Source organism: Oncorhynchus mykiss, chromosome 7 (assembly GCF_013265735.2).
Source record: "Oncorhynchus mykiss isolate Arlee chromosome 7, USDA_OmykA_1.1, whole genome shotgun sequence".
Lineage (NCBI taxonomy): Eukaryota > Metazoa > Chordata > Actinopteri > Salmoniformes > Salmonidae > Oncorhynchus > Oncorhynchus mykiss.
In genome coordinates this window covers 21,689,125-21,706,531 of record NC_048571.1, presented here as the reverse complement: position 1 = coordinate 21,706,531, position 17,407 = coordinate 21,689,125, and the positions used below count along the sequence as shown (strand labels likewise).

General features: G+C 44.0%; 2 protein-coding genes across 6 annotated transcripts in view; one reads left to right on the top strand and one right to left on the bottom strand.

The window, feature by feature from the left end:
* The window catches only part of LOC110528814 (tyrosine-protein phosphatase non-receptor type 4), a 39,107-nt gene extending 30,392 nt beyond the window's left edge, over positions 1–8,715 (top strand). For all 4 annotated transcript variants that reach the window (XM_036982993.1, XM_021610949.2, XM_036982992.1 and 1 more), the window contains 8 exons: positions 705–907; positions 1,535–1,625; positions 1,775–1,839; positions 2,134–2,280; positions 2,471–2,599; positions 2,777–2,925; positions 3,275–3,410; positions 4,036–8,715. In XM_036982993.1, the coding sequence (XP_036838888.1) occupies positions 705–907; positions 1,535–1,625; positions 1,775–1,839; positions 2,134–2,280; positions 2,471–2,599; positions 2,777–2,925; positions 3,275–3,410; positions 4,036–5,820 (2,705 nt within the window). In that variant the 3' untranslated portion in view covers positions 5,821–8,715. The remainder of the gene's footprint in view (positions 1–704; positions 908–1,534; positions 1,626–1,774; positions 1,840–2,133; positions 2,281–2,470; positions 2,600–2,776; positions 2,926–3,274; positions 3,411–4,035) is intronic.
* Positions 8,716–11,337: 2,622 nt separating this feature from the next.
* Positions 11,338–17,196, bottom strand: LOC110527501 (ras-related protein ralB-B). 2 transcript variants are annotated; one of them, XM_021608813.2, is made up of 5 exons: positions 17,043–17,196; positions 15,568–15,749; positions 15,181–15,389; positions 12,524–12,701; positions 11,338–12,277 (listed from the first exon to the last, which is right to left on the bottom strand). In XM_021608813.2, the coding sequence occupies exons 2-5, from the start codon at positions 15,679–15,681 to the stop codon at positions 12,167–12,169; spliced, it is 612 nt and encodes a 203-aa protein (XP_021464488.1). In that variant the 5' UTR covers positions 15,682–15,749; positions 17,043–17,196; the 3' UTR covers positions 11,338–12,166. The 2 variants fall into 2 exon arrangements, with proteins under 2 accessions (XP_021464488.1, XP_036838885.1); XM_036982990.1 differs by having other exon boundaries at positions 17,126–17,146.
* Positions 17,197–17,407: the final 211 nt, after the last annotated feature.

Sequence of the window (17,407 nt, the reverse complement as noted above, 5' to 3'; positions counted from 1 at the left end):
ATCTTCTGCTAAATGGCTTGTGTAATTATTCCATTTTTTTTACAGCAGGGTTTGTAAAACCATAGCTTGCCTGTCCCCGAGGTAAGAGGGAGTGAGGGACCACAGTGAACCCCAGGAAGAGTAGCTGCTGCTTTTGCAACAGCTAATGGGGATCCTAATAAAATACTAAATAGCTTGCCTGTCCCTGAAACAAGAGGGAGTGAGGGACCATAGCTTGCCTATCCTATATCGGGTCAATACACATCCACTATACTATGGGCATTGGTTTGATTAAATTTGGAGTCCTTTGCGGTGAAACTGCCACGTCCGTTTGGGATATTACAACAACAAAGACATTACTTCAAACGACAAACACTGTTTTATTCCCTCGGACATCGTTGCACGCGCGATAGATCAGAAGAGTATGTACTACGATATATTTATTTTTTATTACGTTTCTTCTCCTTTTCAAAACCAAAACAATAACAAGTGCGCCTGAGGCAGCCAGTGGCACTGAGCCTAATGCGGATCTCAGCTTCTAAGTCAAAGCATCAGTCTGACAGTGTAATGACTTAGGAGGGGCGTTTTTAATTTGGCTCCTGCCTTTCTGACGTTCCCTTTTCTTTGTTTTGCTGTTGTTGTTGCTTCGTTTTTCTGACTTCCTGTCACCGGCATTGGATGTGCAATGTTCAATCACGCTGTCACCCTTCCTGTCGTTCCTCCAGCCATGTATGACCTGGTGGAGGAGGAGAAGCTGGAGGATGGAGATACAGAGTCTAACTACCAGTACTCCCCAGAGAGGGCGCCCCAGGACCAGCCCCATGACCAGCCCCATGACCAGCCAGACCACCACCCATCCTGCTGGAGAGACTCCATACTACAGCTGAAAGAAGGCTTGAGCACTGGGGCCGTACAGCAACAGTTTGATGTTAGTCCACATATACTACAAAATATAGTTTATGTATAGCCACCAAATGATATTACAATTCAATTCCAACCTGCGAGTACTGGGTCCATACAGGCACAGTTTGATCAAAGATTTGTATAACTATTTGCATAATTCCATTGGGGAACGCCTACTCTGTGAAGTGCTCGTGTGCAATAACTACATTGTATATGCAATAACTATATGCTTGTTGTTCACATGGGCCAAGTAACTAGCATTGCCTCTGTTGCCCCTGTGTCTGAACTGCTCCCAGTCCACTTTGATATTATCAAATGCAGTTGGTTATTCAAGGCTTCCACCGGTTCTAGAATGTATTTCACATTGCACATGGCTAAGACTGATCACATAGCATGTAAGTCATTTACCAGAAAGAGAGACGGGCGAGAGTGAAATAGAGAGATGAAAGGAAATATTGAATGTCTATTGCTTCCTGTTATTGCTCCACACTGCCTCAAATGTTTCCTGTTTGTGTTCCACTGATAGGTTATCAGTGAGAATTGTGGTTTAGTGTAACCTAGAAACCAAGCTCATGTCACGGCCCGGTCTGAACTTCAGTTAACTTGGGACAAATGTTAACCATTGTTTTTTTGTTGTTGTGATGTTTCTCAGCAACTCTACCGGAAAAGGCCTGGATTGACAATGTCATGTGCCAAATTACCTCAGAACATTTCCAAAAATCGATATCGAGACATTTCACCGTGTGAGTATACTGAACCATCAGAACTGACCTCTTCTGTCACATATGCTGTACTTCCTCATACAGTGACGTAAGTAAATGCCCTCTGTCTCAACTGCCACCGCTTTCTTCTCTCATCCTCTCTCTCTCTTCCTGTATCTGCCGTCTCACAGATGACGCCACCAGGGTTATTCTGAGGGGCAAGGACGGGGACTATATCAATGCAAATTACATCAATGTGAGGGCCTTCTCCCTTCTTCTTTTCTTGATACTCAACACTCTTTGATACATACGCCACAATCTTTGATTTTATGACCAAGACCGGACACCTTCCTTCGACTAGGTAATGAATATCACAGAGACAAAAACACCCCCGGAAAGAGATTAGACTTTTCTTGATAGATACTCAACACTTCTTAAAGTGTGTGTACATAGACTGAAACATGGATTATGCTTACATATATGAATTTGCCAATATGCAGCTGTACGTATGTGTATATTTGCCAACCCATGCCATTCTCCTGGCCCATAGATGGTGATCCCAGCGGCCAGTGCTGTAAACCGCTACATCGCGTGCCAGGGCCCGCTGCCCGCCACCTGCTCTGACTTCTGGAGGATGACTTGGGAACAGGGCTCCAACATGGTGGTCATGCTCACCACGCAGGTGGAGAGAGGACGGGTATGTCACGTCCCCAACCAGGGCTCGCTCTCTCCATTTCAGCCCCTTCTCAATACTTTTGGTCTTGTTTTAGAATTTCTTGTGGTAACGTATGAGGTGAAAATTGAAGACGTTTCCATTCCCCACAAAGAAAATAGACAAAATATTCCTCCTCTTATCTCCAATGATCCAATGATTGTTTCATTCCAAGGTGAAGTGTCATCAGTATTGGCCCAACCCTGGTGCCATTGCTACCCATGGGGACTTCCAGGTGTCCTGTGTGACAGAAGAAGAGCAATCAGCATTCCTGGTCAGAGAGATAACTCTCACACACCTGGAGGTAAGGACCATTTCTTGTATCATCTCTCGTGGACAGACTACGTAAACATCGAGCATCTGACCAAAATGACTTGAGATTTTATTTCTGGGTTAACCGAGATGACTTCTTGCACTTAGCGAAAACTGTATGAAAGAAAAGTATAAAAACATCAAAATACATTTGGTTGATTTTATTCAGAGTGAGGAGAGCAGGTCGCTGACTCAGATCCAGTACATGGCCTGGCCTGACCACGGTGTACCAGACGACTACACTGACTTCCTGGACTTCGTCAGTCTGGTCCGCAGAAAGAGGGAGGGCAAGGAGGAGCCGGTGATAGTACACTGCAGGTAAGGTTCTAGTTCTTACACAAACACTGCATACACTAACGAGTAAGCTCTTATCCCCTCCACTCACATCTGTAAGCCATCTCGCTGTTGGTACAGCTTTGAAGTAGGTCTAAGGAATTTTACACAACATATTTGAAAAAAAGAAGCCTTTGTACATCTGCCTCACAACTTGGCTTAAAGAAAAACGTTCCCTTTTCCTTCGAATCAGACGTTAAGACACTTTGCACGTTGTTGTAGCAACAGTGATTGATTGCAGTGTAAGTGGCGGGAACGAGGATTTGAATCCTCTTCTGTCATTGCTGCCATCTTCAGCCTCATCTCACTCATCTCGTCCTTTGTGTCTTTGCAGCGCTGGGATTGGTCGGACGGGGGTGCTCATCACCATGGAAACAGCCATGTGTTTGATTGAGTGCAATCAGCCCGTGTATCCGTTGGATATCGTGAGGACAATGAGAGACCAGAGGGCCATGATGATCCAGACTCCGGTAATCTGATCTGTGATGCATAGAAATGAGACTAGGAGAAGAGCAGAGGCTCTATCCTCAATACGGGTTGGTTGTTTAGCAACAAAGCCGACAGGTGCGCAACTATGGGGCAAAACAGACGGGGTTGACTTAGACCAGGGGTCTCCAACCTTTTCGAGCATAAGAGCTACTTAAAAAGAAATTAGCATGTCGCGAGCTGCTAATTTGTTATTTTATAGCTTTCAAATCGGCCCATTCTTCTCTACACAGCAACTCTTCCCCGGGTCCTTGGTGTACAAGATATGTATTTTCTGCCAATATACCTGGTAAAATAATGGTTAATAAACGATTCTAAGGGGGCCCAAATTGGAAAAAAAATCTTCAGTTTTAAACTTGCAGCATTACAATTGCTCATAGACAAACAACGGAAATTGATGTTCTAAGTCCATGTCAGTGCCTAAATCACATCCGAAGCCAAAAAGATACTAACAAATTCAGATTTGTGTGTAATTCTATCAACAGAGGAATGTGTTGGCCTAAGCTATGTTTCTGCTGTTAGGCTGAATCTAGTTACTCTATGACCTTGCTGTCATCAGTACTGTTCACTCCCATTTAACCTCAGTCTCTTTGCTCTGTTTGCTTACAGAGCCAGTACAGGTTTGTCTGTGAGGCGATCCTCAAGGTGTACGAGGAGGAGCAGGTCAAACCCCTGACAGCCACAGAGCCCCTGACACCTGTAGAGTCTCTGACGCCTACAAAGCCCCTGACACCCGTAGAGTCTCTGACGCCTACAAAGCCCCTGACACCCGTAGAGTCTCTGACACCCACAAAGCCCCTGACACCCGTAGAGTCTCTGACGCCTACAAAGCCCCTGACACCCGTAGAGTCTCTGACACCCACAAAGCCCCTGATACCCGTAGAGTCTCTGACGTCTACAAAGCCCCTGACACCCGTAGAGTCTCTGACGCCTACAAAGCCCCTGATACCCGAAGAGTCTCTGACGCCTACAAAGCCCCTGCTACCCGCAGAGTCTCTGACACCTACAAAGCCCCTGATACCCGTAGAGTCTCTGACACCTACAAATCCCCTGATACCCGAAGAGTCTCTGACGCCTACAAAGCCCCTGATACCCGTAGAGTCTCTGACGCCTACAAAGCCCCTGATACCCGTAGAGTCTCTGATGCCTACAAAGCCCCTGATACCCGTAGAGTCTCTGATGCCTACAAAGCCCCTGACACCCGTAGAGTCTCTGACACCCACAAATCCCTTGATACCCGTAGAGTCTCTGACGCCCACAAAGCCCCTGATACCCGTAGAGTCTCTGACGCCCACAAAGCCCCTGATACCCGTAGAGTCTCTGACACCCACAAAGCCCCTGATACCCGTAGAGTCTCTGATGCCCACAAAGCCCCTGATACCCGTAGAGTCTCTGACACCCACAAAGCCCCTGATACCCGTAGAGTCTCTGACACCCACAAAGCCCCTGATACCCGTAGAGTCTCTGACGCCCACAAAGCCCCTGATACCCGTAGAGTCTCTGACACCCACAAAGCCCCTGATACCCGTAGAGTCTCTGACGCCCACAAAGCCCCTGATACCCGTAGAGTCTCTGACACCCACAAAGCCCCTGATACCCGTAGAGTCTCTGACGCCCACAAAGCCCCTGATACCCGTAGAGTCTCTGACGCCCACAAAGCCCTTGATACCCGTAGAGTCTCTGACGCCCACAAAGCCCCTGATACCCGTAGAGTCTCTGACGCCCACAAAGCCCCTGATACCCGTAGAGTCTCTGACGCCCACAAAGCCCCTGATACCCGTAGAGTCTCTGACACCCACAAATCCCCTGATACCCGTAGAGTCTCTGATGCCCACAAAGCCCCTGATACCCGTAGAGTCTCTGACGCCTACAAAGCCCCTGATACCCGTAGAGTCTCTGATGCCTACAAAGCCCCTGACACCCGTAGAGTCTCTGACGCCTACAAAGCCCCTTACACTTGTAGAGTCTCTGACACCCACAAAGCCCCTGACACCTGTAGAGTCTCTGACACCCACAAAGCCCCTGACACCCGTAGAGTCTCTGAATCCCACAAAGCCCCTGACACCCGTAGAGTCTCTGACGCCTACAAAGCCCTTGACACCCGTAGAGTCTCTGACGGCCACAAAGCCCCTGATACCCGTAGAGTCTCTGACACCCACAACGCCCCTGATACCCGTAGAGTCTCTGATGCCTACAAAGCCCCTGACACCCGTAGAGTCTCTGACACCTACAAAGCCCCTGATACCCGTAGAGTCTCTGACACCCGCAAAGCCCCTGACACATGTAGAGTCTCTGACACCCGCAAAGCCCTTGACAACCTTAGAGCCTCTGACACCCACAGAGCCAGAGGTAGAGATAGAGAGAATTGGCTTTATCCCTCCTGGGACTGACTGACTGACACAGGGCTACATGGGCCTAAGCACCACCCTCTTCTTCCATAGCCTGTCTATCTGTCTGTCTAGAGCCTGTCTGTCTGTCTAGAGCCTGTCTGTCTGACTCCCTCAGTCACAATAGTTTCTTCCCACATCCGCCATCTTGAGTCTGGCAAGAGAGACTACAGTCACAAGCATGGAGACGACTACCGACAACCACTCGAACTGGCCTGGGAGGGGAAACAAAGCACTGTTGCACTTTATGACGACAAAACGCCATACTTTGGAGAATTAACGGAAGAAGAAAAAAAGAAACAAAGTTACGATGATCAACTGGAAATTGGGATATTAGCAAGTGTCCAGGATGAAGAGCGAAGTGAGAAACAGAACAGTAGATGGGTTGGATAATATTGCTGCAGTGCCATTACTTTCAGACAAACCTTCATAATGAACACGACAACTCAGTGGAAAATGGACTGACGTTTGTTTTCAGCCCATCAGTGCATCATCCCCAAGTGTCATATCAGTGGTTTCTTCACAGACTAGTCTTTCTGTCTTTGATTACTCCGTAGACTTGAAGAGTCCATTTTCTTTTTTTGAAATCGAAAAACTATTCATCGTCAACTGAAGATCTGTTCAGAAGTGGGTTGACCCTCTGTGTAAGGTCCTGGAAAAGCGCTCTGACTTCTACCCTATGGCACTACTCATCTTATCATCTAATTTCTCTTATTGAGACTGTAGGTTGTCGGATGGATACTTTTGGGCTTTTATGTGTGTCTACAGATTGGAATCATCTCCAGTGAAGGTGTTTCCCAAACCAAGGTCAAAGGCGGGGGAAGGTTAAGAGCGGTGGAGGCTGCAGAGGGGAGGGCGGCTCATAATCATGGCTGGAGTGCAGTCGTTGGCATGGCATCGGCCACATGGAAAACCACGTGTTTGATACCATTCCATTGACTCTATTCCAGCCATTGTTATGAGCAGTCCTCCACTCAGCAGCCTCCAATGGTTAGGAGAGGCCTCCCTCCTCCTTTACCATAATCTCATTAGCTGATTACCTGCCATTGAGCTCGGCACTATGTGGTGGTGTTGGTGTTGTTGTTGTTGTTGTTATTTTTGAGGCAGCTATTCAACTTTGATTCAGATGGCTCAACATGTGACGGTACATCGGTCTCTCGAAGATGCTATACCACTAGCCCAAAACGGGCAGTATTTTAATGCAGGTTTTGTTATTGCTAGTAACGTAGAATGACCTTGCCATGCAGGATTGGGTTGGTACAGTCCATAGGTGGTTTATCGAGTGTCATTGCATCAGATTTTGAAATTGAATATGAGGTATTCAGAGCTCTCTGATTAAGAGCATCGGGGTATTTGGTACCATGGTACTGTACATCAGGATTTTAGGCAGTTGGTGTACATTACATTCAGATGGTACATACATTACATAAAATGACTGAGCTTTCAGGACCAATAGGTTTTTAGACTTGTGAGTAAAACAAAAAGTTTTAAAATTGTGTTGAAAAGCTATAAGGCTCAAGCTATAGATTTGCTTGTGATATTTTTTTATAAGAGACCCCTTTTGCTTCTTGGGGATGGTCAGCACTTTTCAGCTGAACTTGTAGCATATTTGCTGCTATGTATGATTAGACCCCCCCCCCCCCCCCAAAAAAAAATGTTGGAATTGTATTTAGCATTTTCTTAATATTTGTTGGATATAGACACCCCTATGGGAAATTTAAGCTATATGGTGTCATCTAGATTTGTGTAATGTAACTAGTATACATTGACTATGTTAATTTATAAGGTTTAATGAAATGAAATTAACGTGAGACCAAGTTATTTTTATAAGAGAAGAAAAGTCCCAAACTTTTCCACTTGTGTAAAGTCCTGCTGGAATTAGAAAGGATTGTTATGGGAAAGCATTGCAATAGATGTATGCTGTGTAAAAGTTCTCTCCTTAAGTCCAGTGACAGTGGAAAGAGTTGGGACCGGCAACATGAAGCTCTGTACACTGACTAATAGACTAATCACCATTAATACTGTTCTTTTTTTATGACAATTGAAACCCACAAAGTGATTTTATTCCCATGATTTCCGGTTGAATCGATAGATGCGATTGTGCTTTTGAAATCAGAAAGCTGGCTTGGTCAAACTTCATCTTGCTGATACTTCTGCAGTGGGTTTATGCGGTACTATTGCTGACCATGTTTACAGTGGTCCGTGAGTTGGTTTTGTGATTTGGAAAGGACGTGTATCTACTGAAAGTCGGCGTGTTTACAAAAAGGCCCAATCAGATCACTCACCCCCTGCGTCCCAAATGGCACCCTATTCCCTATACAAGTGCACCACTTTTGACCGGGCTCTAGCCAAAAGTAGTGCACTGAGTAGGGAGCCATTTGAGACTCAGACGGTGTCTAACACTTCACCATGAAATAGACTGAGGCACTGGAATGTTTATTTTACAAGGTTGTCCCCGTTAAGGTCAAACACCTCTTTTTCAAGGGAGACCTGGGTGGTATGTTTTTTTGTTTTTGCACGATGCTTTTCGATCTTATCATCACTTAGGAATAGTACAACATTCTGCACAACTGTGATGTAAATATAAGCTTAAATCTGTGAACTAGTGAAATATATTTAAAGATCAAAATCAGGAGGATGTACAAATGTAATGTTTGTTGTGAAGCTATACAGATATTGAATGTATCGATCTCAAGCTTTTAGTTGTTCGAAAATGTACGGGATGTATAATTTGACTTTTGAGGGGAAATGTTTTTCATACTACTGTACTTGTAAATGCAGGTAAATATCAGTCTGGGCTCTGCCTGGTCTGCGACCTGCTCTGTGTTTTTGTTGTAAATAGAAGCAATATCATGTCAGTAAGGTGCCAATGTTCTGTAAGTAAAGTCAAATTTCTGTTGTATTTTTTGGTTGACATGGTCCTTTCTTTCTATGCCTTGACTGTGAATATGTACACAGCAACAACAACAGACTCATTTGCCTTTCCACATTCACCATTCTAGATTCAACACCGCAGCAACAATCACCATAGAATCAACATCCATTGAAATCAGAATTCTGGCCATTCTATTTCTACTGTATACACAGTCTTTCCTATGACAGTATGTTTACAGTAACACTAATAACCAGGTCAGCTGGTAACAGACAGGCCCAGTTGTCCATGTTCAGCAGAAGGAAACAAAAATAATTCTTACCTTTCTATCAAGACTCTCTGCCTCCACCTAGTGTTCAATTTCAGACTGCTGTGGCTGATGATCGAGGCAAATGACTCAACTAGGCTACAGCAAAGATGTTGTATTATATTCCTCTCTGACCGCAGGAGGACATGATATTGCAAAATCCTGACATCTACAGAGAGACTATAGGTCTGACGAAGCTGTGGCTCGTCTCTTATTTTGTGTTTAGTGACTGAATGACTTGAGCCAGTAGAGGGCTCTCTTGCCAAGCTAGAAGGGTCTTCAGAACTAGTTGAGGTTTCTCAGGCCATAGGTGTTGTAGAGTGTAAGTGAGATAGGATGTACTTGGGGCCTGGGAAGAGGTTAGCCAGCCGTCAATGGGACATGCCATCTGCGTGCTACTGGATCTAAGGGTGACCTGGATCGTATTCATTAAGCACCAAACGGAAGAAAGCAGGCTAAAACAGGGAGGAACTACCTGGACTTGTCCAATAAGGTACACTTTAGTTTTGTTTAGTTTTATGCCGCAAAAATGGTTTGCTACAATGTGCACTAATGAATATGTCCCAGTCCTGCCGCTTTGCAACAGAGTGTTAACAGACTGAAGGCCACATAAGGCCCCTGTCATCCAGTCATTCAAAGTCAAGTTGTACTGCACCGGAATGGTGTTTTATGACACTCAAACATAAAACCTTTTGGTGCTCTGCTGCCCTCAAACACATCAAAGGCACTAGTCAAACCACACCAGCAACAAAAAGTCCAGCACATCCAACAAGGATGCAATTCTGTACTGCACTCTTTATCCACATTTTGAACAGCACCTTTGGCCTTAAATAACTGGCGACTGATACTCAGGAGGTGACAGACCCAGAAGTTGGACAGCAGGGTTGGGGTCAATTGCATTTCAATTTAGGATGTACAGGGGCTTCTTTTAAAAACTGAGCCACACTACAAATTCATTACAAAAAGAGAACTTTATTTGGTAACACAAAAACTGTTTGTATATAACCCATAATAAGTGTGCACACAAACAGTAATTTAGTTTAATGCTTCAGTTTCAAGGGTAGAATTAGAAAGGCAACACTGAAACATTGACATGTTTGTGGAGAAAAAGTGCAGTCGACAAAAGTCAAAAGTCTGGACACACCTACTCATTTTAGAGCTTTTCTTTATTTTTACTACATTGTAGAATAATAGTGAAGACAAACTATGAAATAACATATATGGAATCATGTAGTAACCAAAAAAGGTTTTTTTTAATAAAAAATATTTCATGAGATTCTAAGTGGCCACCCCATGCCTTGATGACAGATTTGCACACTCTCGGCATTCTCTCAACCAGCTGCATGAGGTAGTCACCTGGAATGCATTTCAATTAACAGGTGTGCCTTGTTAAACGTTAATTTGTGGAATTTCTTTCCTCAATTTTTTGGAGCCAATCAGATGTGTTGTGACAAGGTAGGGGTGGTGTGCAGAATATACCAACTAGGGCTAAAAGACCATATTATGGCAAGAACAGCTCAAATAAGGAAAGAGAAACAACAGTCCATCATTACTTTAAGACATGAAGGTCAGTCAATACGGAAAATGTATTCAAGAGCAGTTGAAAAGACCAAGCGCTATGATGAAACTGGCTCTCATGAGGACCGCCACAGGAAAGGAAGACCCAGAGTTACCTCTGCTGCAGAGGATAAGTTCATTAGAGTTACCAGACTCAGATTGCAGCCCAAATAAATGCTTCACAGAGTTCAAGTAACAGACACATCTCAATATCAACTGTTCAGAGGAGACTGCATGAATCAGGCCTTAATGGTCGAATTGCTGCAAAGAAACCACTACTAAAGAACACCAATAATAAGAAGAGACTTGCTTGGGCAAAGAAACATGAGCAATGGACATTAGACTGGTGGAAATCTGTCCTTTGGTCTGATGAGTCCAAATTTGAGATTTTTGGTTCCAACCGCCTTGTCTTTGTGAGATGCAGATTAGGTGAACGGATGATCTCCACATATGTGGTTCCCACAGTGAAGCATGGAGGAGGTGGTGTGATGGTGACACTGTGATTTATTTAGAATTCAAGACACACTTAACCAGCATGGCTACTACAGCATTCTGCAGCGATACGCCATCCCATCTGGTTTCCGCTTAGTGGGACTATCATTTGTTTTTCAACAGGACAATGACCCAAAACACACCTCCAGGCTGTGTAAGGGATATTTGACCAAGAAGGAGCGTGATGGGAGTGCTGCATCAGATGACCTGGCCTCCACAATCCCCCGACCTCAACCCAGTTGAGATGGTTTGGGAAAAGTTGGACCGCAGAATGAAGGAAAAGCAGCCAACAAGTGCTCAGCACTAGATGATTCCATGTGTGTCATTTCATAGTTTTGATGTCTTCACTAATATTCTACAATGTAGAAAATAGTCAAATAAAATAAAAAACCTTGAATGAGTAGGAGTGTTCAAACTTTTGACCGGTATTATATACACGATGTGGATATAGTACATGTTGGATTGTACATGTGGACAATATGTTGGATTATGAATAAGGTGACTTAATTATCTGACTGATTTTCATGCGGTGGACCATAAATAAATTTTAAAAAGTGGTGTAGTAGTGGTAGTAGGAATATAAAATTGATTGCAGTGCAAACAGTAAGACATCAAACAGCATAGCCAATTTCTCTTGGTGATGAGGCTACCTACTCCTACAAGTGAGCATCAAACCAAGGCCATATTTAAGTAGTGTGCGAGTGAGTGATTGTCTGTGATCATAACCTATATATTCACGATCAATGTTGAGGCACTTCATCTAAACAGTCCCCGCTGGACCCGTCCCCAACAGTGGCACAAAGGATGGTTTGCATAACTAACATAGGTTAGGCCACCCCTCTGACTGCCACAATGTGAGAGGTACTGTGTATGGATTTGATGTGTGTTAAAATGGCAGAAGGCTCAGTTCAGTGGGAAGGATCTGTAGATCTGATTTGTGTTCAGTAGGCAAGAAATTGAAGAAAATGCTCCAAAGGGAGATGTAATATATTGTCCAATAAGAAAGGTTTTGAAACATTTTGCTACAGTATGTCCTAATGAACATGTCCCTGTCTAATGCCACTGTGCTGCGGAGGCTCTAGTCTGGTTTGGCTCTGCGTGTCTGACTGAAAGGTCGGGTCTAGATCAAAGCAGACAACATTTGAAAGCCTTCTTGATCTTGCCTTCTTTTCCACCCTTATCCTTGCTCTCTGACATTTTCTTTTTTCGCACCTCCCTCATAAGATCAAAGAACACCTGAAAAGGATGGACAGCTGTTAGTTCAACACTATAGTTACATTGACAATGGAAGTTGATTTACTGTAAAAGGTTGTTTCTAATCATGCTTGCAGTTTCTGATCTCTTTTTCCCGGAAACATATTTTGATAACATAATCCCCCCCATCTAAAAAATATAAATCCTAAGTAAGAAATTACACAAAGGTATATTGTTCCTAGTCCTACTGTAGCAAAGTGGACAGTACGTTTAAGTTTGGTTACATACCTTGTCGACGTTGGCTCGTGTCTTGGCTGAGGTCTCCACGTACTGCACCCCCCACTCCTCTGCCTTGGCCCGGACCTCGTCCAACGACACCTGCCTGCGGTCCTCCAGATCCGACTTGTTCCCCACCACCAACAGAGGGATGGTATCGTTCTCTGCTTTCACCCGCATAATCTGCTCCCTAGGAAGACACAACACATTAGTCCTGGTGAAGACCCAGTTCATCAGGGGGTATGAATACTTCCTGAAGGTACTGTATGTTCCCGTCCACAGAGGGACCAAATCTGAACCCATCATAGACATACATTTCATAAGTTTGGATAGCACAGTACAGCGAGTAGAGTGTACAGTAGCAGAACAATAACATGGGTCACATTAGCTTTAGTTAAAAGGTTAAATACATTTTACAGTAAAGAAAAGTACAGTAGAGTATATTGTACTTTACTGCAACTGAACTCTACCTTCCTGTATTAAGTTGCACCCTACTGTACTGTGATGTCCAGACTTGTAAAACAAGGAGAATGACATATCCATAATTATGCGTTTCTGTGTAGTACAGATCAAGGACCCATGATGTCATTCCATTACCGGGTGTAAATCCACTTCACTTACTGTAGTTCTATTACCAAAATATATATTTTTTTCCAACGCAAGATGCCACATCATAGCTGACACCACTTTCTTTCTGCAAACATCTTTGAATCTTAATTAGGAGCAGATATTCAACTGTTTTTGCCAAACGTGGTCGCATTAAAAACCGGAGGGAGATTCATTTTGGTACATTTTTCATTATGCGGGTGAAAGCAGAGAGTCCTTGTGCATAAAGTTGTATGGTTTCTTAAACTTTGAAATGGTTTTTGTTTGGCATACGTTAAGTGAAAAAAAACAGTCAAAGCCTAATTCCTTTACCATGGAATTGCCCTTCTACATACAATACATAGATCTCGTGGATTGTGGATCACTCAATGTTAACATATATAAAACACTTAATGTTCTAACTAACTAAATACATGTACAGTGGCTTGCGAAAGTATTCCCCCCCTTTGCATTTTTCCTATTTTGTTGCCTTACAACCTGGAATTAAAATGGCTTTTTGGGTTGTTTGTATCATTTGATTTACACAACATGCCAACCACTTTGAAGATGCAAAATATGTTTTTTATTGTGAAACAAAGACGAGGAAAAAACGGACAACTTCAGTGTGCATAACTAGTCCCCACCCCCACCCAAAGTCAATACTTTGTAGAGCCACCTTTTGCAGCAAATACAGCTGCAAGTCTCTTGGGGTATGTCTCTATAAGCTTGGCACATCTAGCCACTGGGATTTTTGCCCATTCTTCAACGCAAAACTGCTCCAGCTGCTTCAAGTTGGATGGGTTCAGCTGGTGTACAGCTATCTTGAAGTCATAACACAGATTCTCAGATTCTCCTGACCCCTCCTGTCTCAGCCTCCAGTATTTATACTGCAGTAGTTTATGTGTCAGGGGGCTGGGGTCAGTTTGTTATATCTGGAGTACTTCTCCTGTCCTATTCGGTGTCCTGTGTGAATTTAAGTGTGCGCTCTCTAATTCTCTCTTTCTTTCTCTCTCTCTCTCGGAGGACCTAAGCCCTAGGACCATGCCTCAGGACTACCCGACATGATGACTCCTTGCTGTCCCCAGTCCACCTGGCTGAGCTGCTGCTCCAGTTTCAACTGTTCTGCCGTATTATTATTGGGCCATGCTGGTTATTTATGAACATTTGAACATCTTGGCCATGTTCTGTTATAATCTCCACCCGGCACAGCCAGAAGAGGACTGGCCACCCCCCATAGCCTGGTTCCTCTCTAGGTTTCTTCCTAGGTTTTGGCCTTTCTAGGGAGTTTTTCCTAGCCACCGTGCTTCTGCACCTGCATTGCTTGCTGTTTGGGGTTTTAGGCTGGGTTTCTGTACAGCACTTTGAGATATCAGCTGATGTACGAAGGGCTATATAAATAAATTTGATTTGATTGAGGTCTGGGCCTTGACTACGCTATTCCAAGACATTTAAATGTCTCCCCTTAAACCACGCAAGTGTTGCTTTAGCAGTATGCTTAGGGTCATTGTCCTGCTGGAAGGTGAACCTCCATCCCAGTCTCAAATCTCTGGAAGACTGAAACAGGTTTCCCTCAAGAATTCCCCTGTATTTAGCACCATACATCATTCCTTCAATTCTGACCAGTTTCCCAGTCCCTGCAGATGAAAAACATCCCCAGAGCATGATGCTGCCACCACCATGCATCACTGTGGGGCTAGTGTTCTCGGGGTGATTAGAGGTGTTAGATTTGCGCCAGACTTAACATTTTCCTTTATGGCCAAGAAGCTCAATTGTAGTCTCATCTGACCAGAGTACCTTCTTCCATATGTTTGGGGAGTCTCCCACATGCCTTTCGGCAAACACCAAATGGTGTTTGCTTATTTTTTTCTTTAAGCAATGGCTTTTTTTCTGTCCACTCTTCAGTAAAGCCCAGCTCTGTGGAGTGTACAGCTTAAAGTGGTCCTATGGACAGATACTCCAATCTCCGCTGTGGAGCTTTGCAGCTCCTTCAGGGTTATCTTTGGTCTCTTTGTTGCCTCTCTGATTAATGCCCTCCTTGCCTGGCCCGTGAGTTTTGGTGGGCGTACCTATCAGCGTAGACGTACCTGAACTCTGAGGTGGCAGTGAACGACTCGTGTTCGGTGATGGAGAAGACTAGCAGGAAGCCCTCTCCGCTCCTGAAGTAGTTGTCTCTGATGGCTGCATAGTCCTCCTGTCCAGCTGTGTCCAGGATGTCGATCTGGACCTCCTCTCCATCCAGCACCACCTTCTTCCTGTAGCTGTCTGCCTTGGTGGGCTCATAATCCTCCACAAACTAGGAGGTGGGAAGGAATTATTTTATTTACAGAATCGTAAACTCTTTTCAATGGAAAAGCAGTATTGGAGGTTTGAGTGGCAGCTTGCCCAAGTCTCTCTTTAGCCTCAGTGTCCACCACATGCTACAAAGGGAGCAATGTACAGAGTCTGGTAAGGATCAGACTTATCGCTCTTACCTCGTCATACATGAACTGCAGAGTGAGGGCTGACTTCCCAACACCTCCACTTCCCACCATGATCACCTTGTGCAGCACCAGAGAGCTCTGGTTCTTACTCTTTCCAGTAGCCATCTTTGGATTTGGACACTGTCCACTGCTACTACACTAATGGAAACTGCCTCCACCAACACCAGAACTTCCTACAGTTGGACACAAACATGTAAATTAGCCTACAAAACTAAACATTCAAACATAAAAAAAAAGTTGCAGAAAAGTGTTCAGAGAAAGAAGGCAGGGTTTTGTATACGTATGTACATCTAATGTCAAAACAGATCCACATGGACCTAAAAGGTTGACAAAACAGCCAATTTCAAAATGGCAGCTGGCTGAAACATAGGCTGTCGAAAAATCCTATTCGACTGACCCCTATAATTGAATTCATGACGGCAGCAGTGGTGTGGCAGCCTTCAAGGGCAAAATTATGTAGGTTACAATGATAACACAGGCATGTTGTAGCCTACTACTACCTAGCCTACTGTACTTTCAGTACACACCTTCACAGCAGTTTTTTTTTTTAAATGAACCTCTGATTCGCTATGCAGTCGATACGTAAAAAAGTGTAGATTCTTAAACCCTTACCGTGTACCTATGTTTGTCATCTGTTGAAGCGTGTCTGTTTGCTGAACCCCCCCCATTTAACATTTTTATGGAGTAGAGACGTCCCAAGGACCCCAGATAGCAAGGACCATAGTTAAAATAATCTGAAGGAATGATGCAATGGATTTATAAATCAGGCATACAACAAGAGGAGAAAGCAAAAGAAGAAAATGTGAGAGATCCTCTTGTAAGTGTCATCAACTGAATGTTGGCATCATGTCAAGTGTAGCTGCTGCTTCTGCAAAAGCTAATGAGGATCCAAATATGATTTTTGTATTAAATTAACAATGTATTGAAACAAGACCCGAGGAAACATTCCCACAACGTAATAGGCCTTATTGTCAGTTCCAAAACAGGAACTAAAATCATAATAAAACACTGTTCCCAACTATAAGACCATAACTTCCCCATAACTTTTGGCTATTTTTAAAACAAAGCAGCTAAACATATGTCCCTTTTAAGTGCCCTAACTTCTGCCCCAAAATCCAGGGGCCAAACTTTTTTTTTGGGGGGGGGGGCATTTTTTTTATCCAGTCAGATAAACACTCCCAACAGCCTACCCGACTGCACCCCTGTCAAAATAGATCCAAATAAATTGATTTGAGACTTCTGGTACTTTCTACCTGCCACTTTCTCTCAAGGAGCAGCTCTCGATTGGATAGATACAAATTAGATGTGGTCAACCGAATATTGGATGAGAATATGTCAATCGACAGACGTTGCGCAAACAGTGGTATGTTGGACCAAAATAAAATATAAATAAAAATCCGCTTCTGATATCGATTTCCACTTGTACATACTTCTACAAAAGTGCATAGAGATAGCAAACGTCTCACCTCGTAATGTGTTTGGTGTCTTTCTTTGCTGTTATCCGGTATACACCATGGGAAAGCTAAAGTAGAGGGCAAGTTCCACTTACCAGCCGCAAATGCGGATATTTTGACCACTCCCGGACGTCGTGTGATAACGATTATATGAACCGGATGTGACGTCATATGGAATTGTGCCACCAAAGACCGTACAATATGAACAAGATGGGCTAGGACTGCTTCTCTCCGATCACACTTGTAGGCGATGTCATGACGACGTTGATGCCGCGTTAAAAATAAACCATGATGTCAGTGATCTTCACTTCGGAATGTCGAAGCTCTAGAAAGAGGCATGGTGTTGTCTTAAATACAAGGAGTGAAGTGTTACAATT

Coding starts and splice junctions, on each gene's coding strand:
- LOC110527501 (XM_021608813.2), bottom strand. CDS start 15,681: ATGGCTACTGGAAAGAGTAAGAACCAGAGCTCTCTGGTGCTGCACAAG. Junction 15,390..15,567: donor TGCAGTTCATGTATGACGAG/GTAAGAGCGATA, acceptor CCCACCTCCTAG/TTTGTGGAGGATTATGAGCC. Junction 12,702..15,180: donor ACTGCCACCTCAGAGTTCAG/GTACGTCTACGC, acceptor GTGTCTTCCTAG/GGAGCAGATTATGCGGGTGA.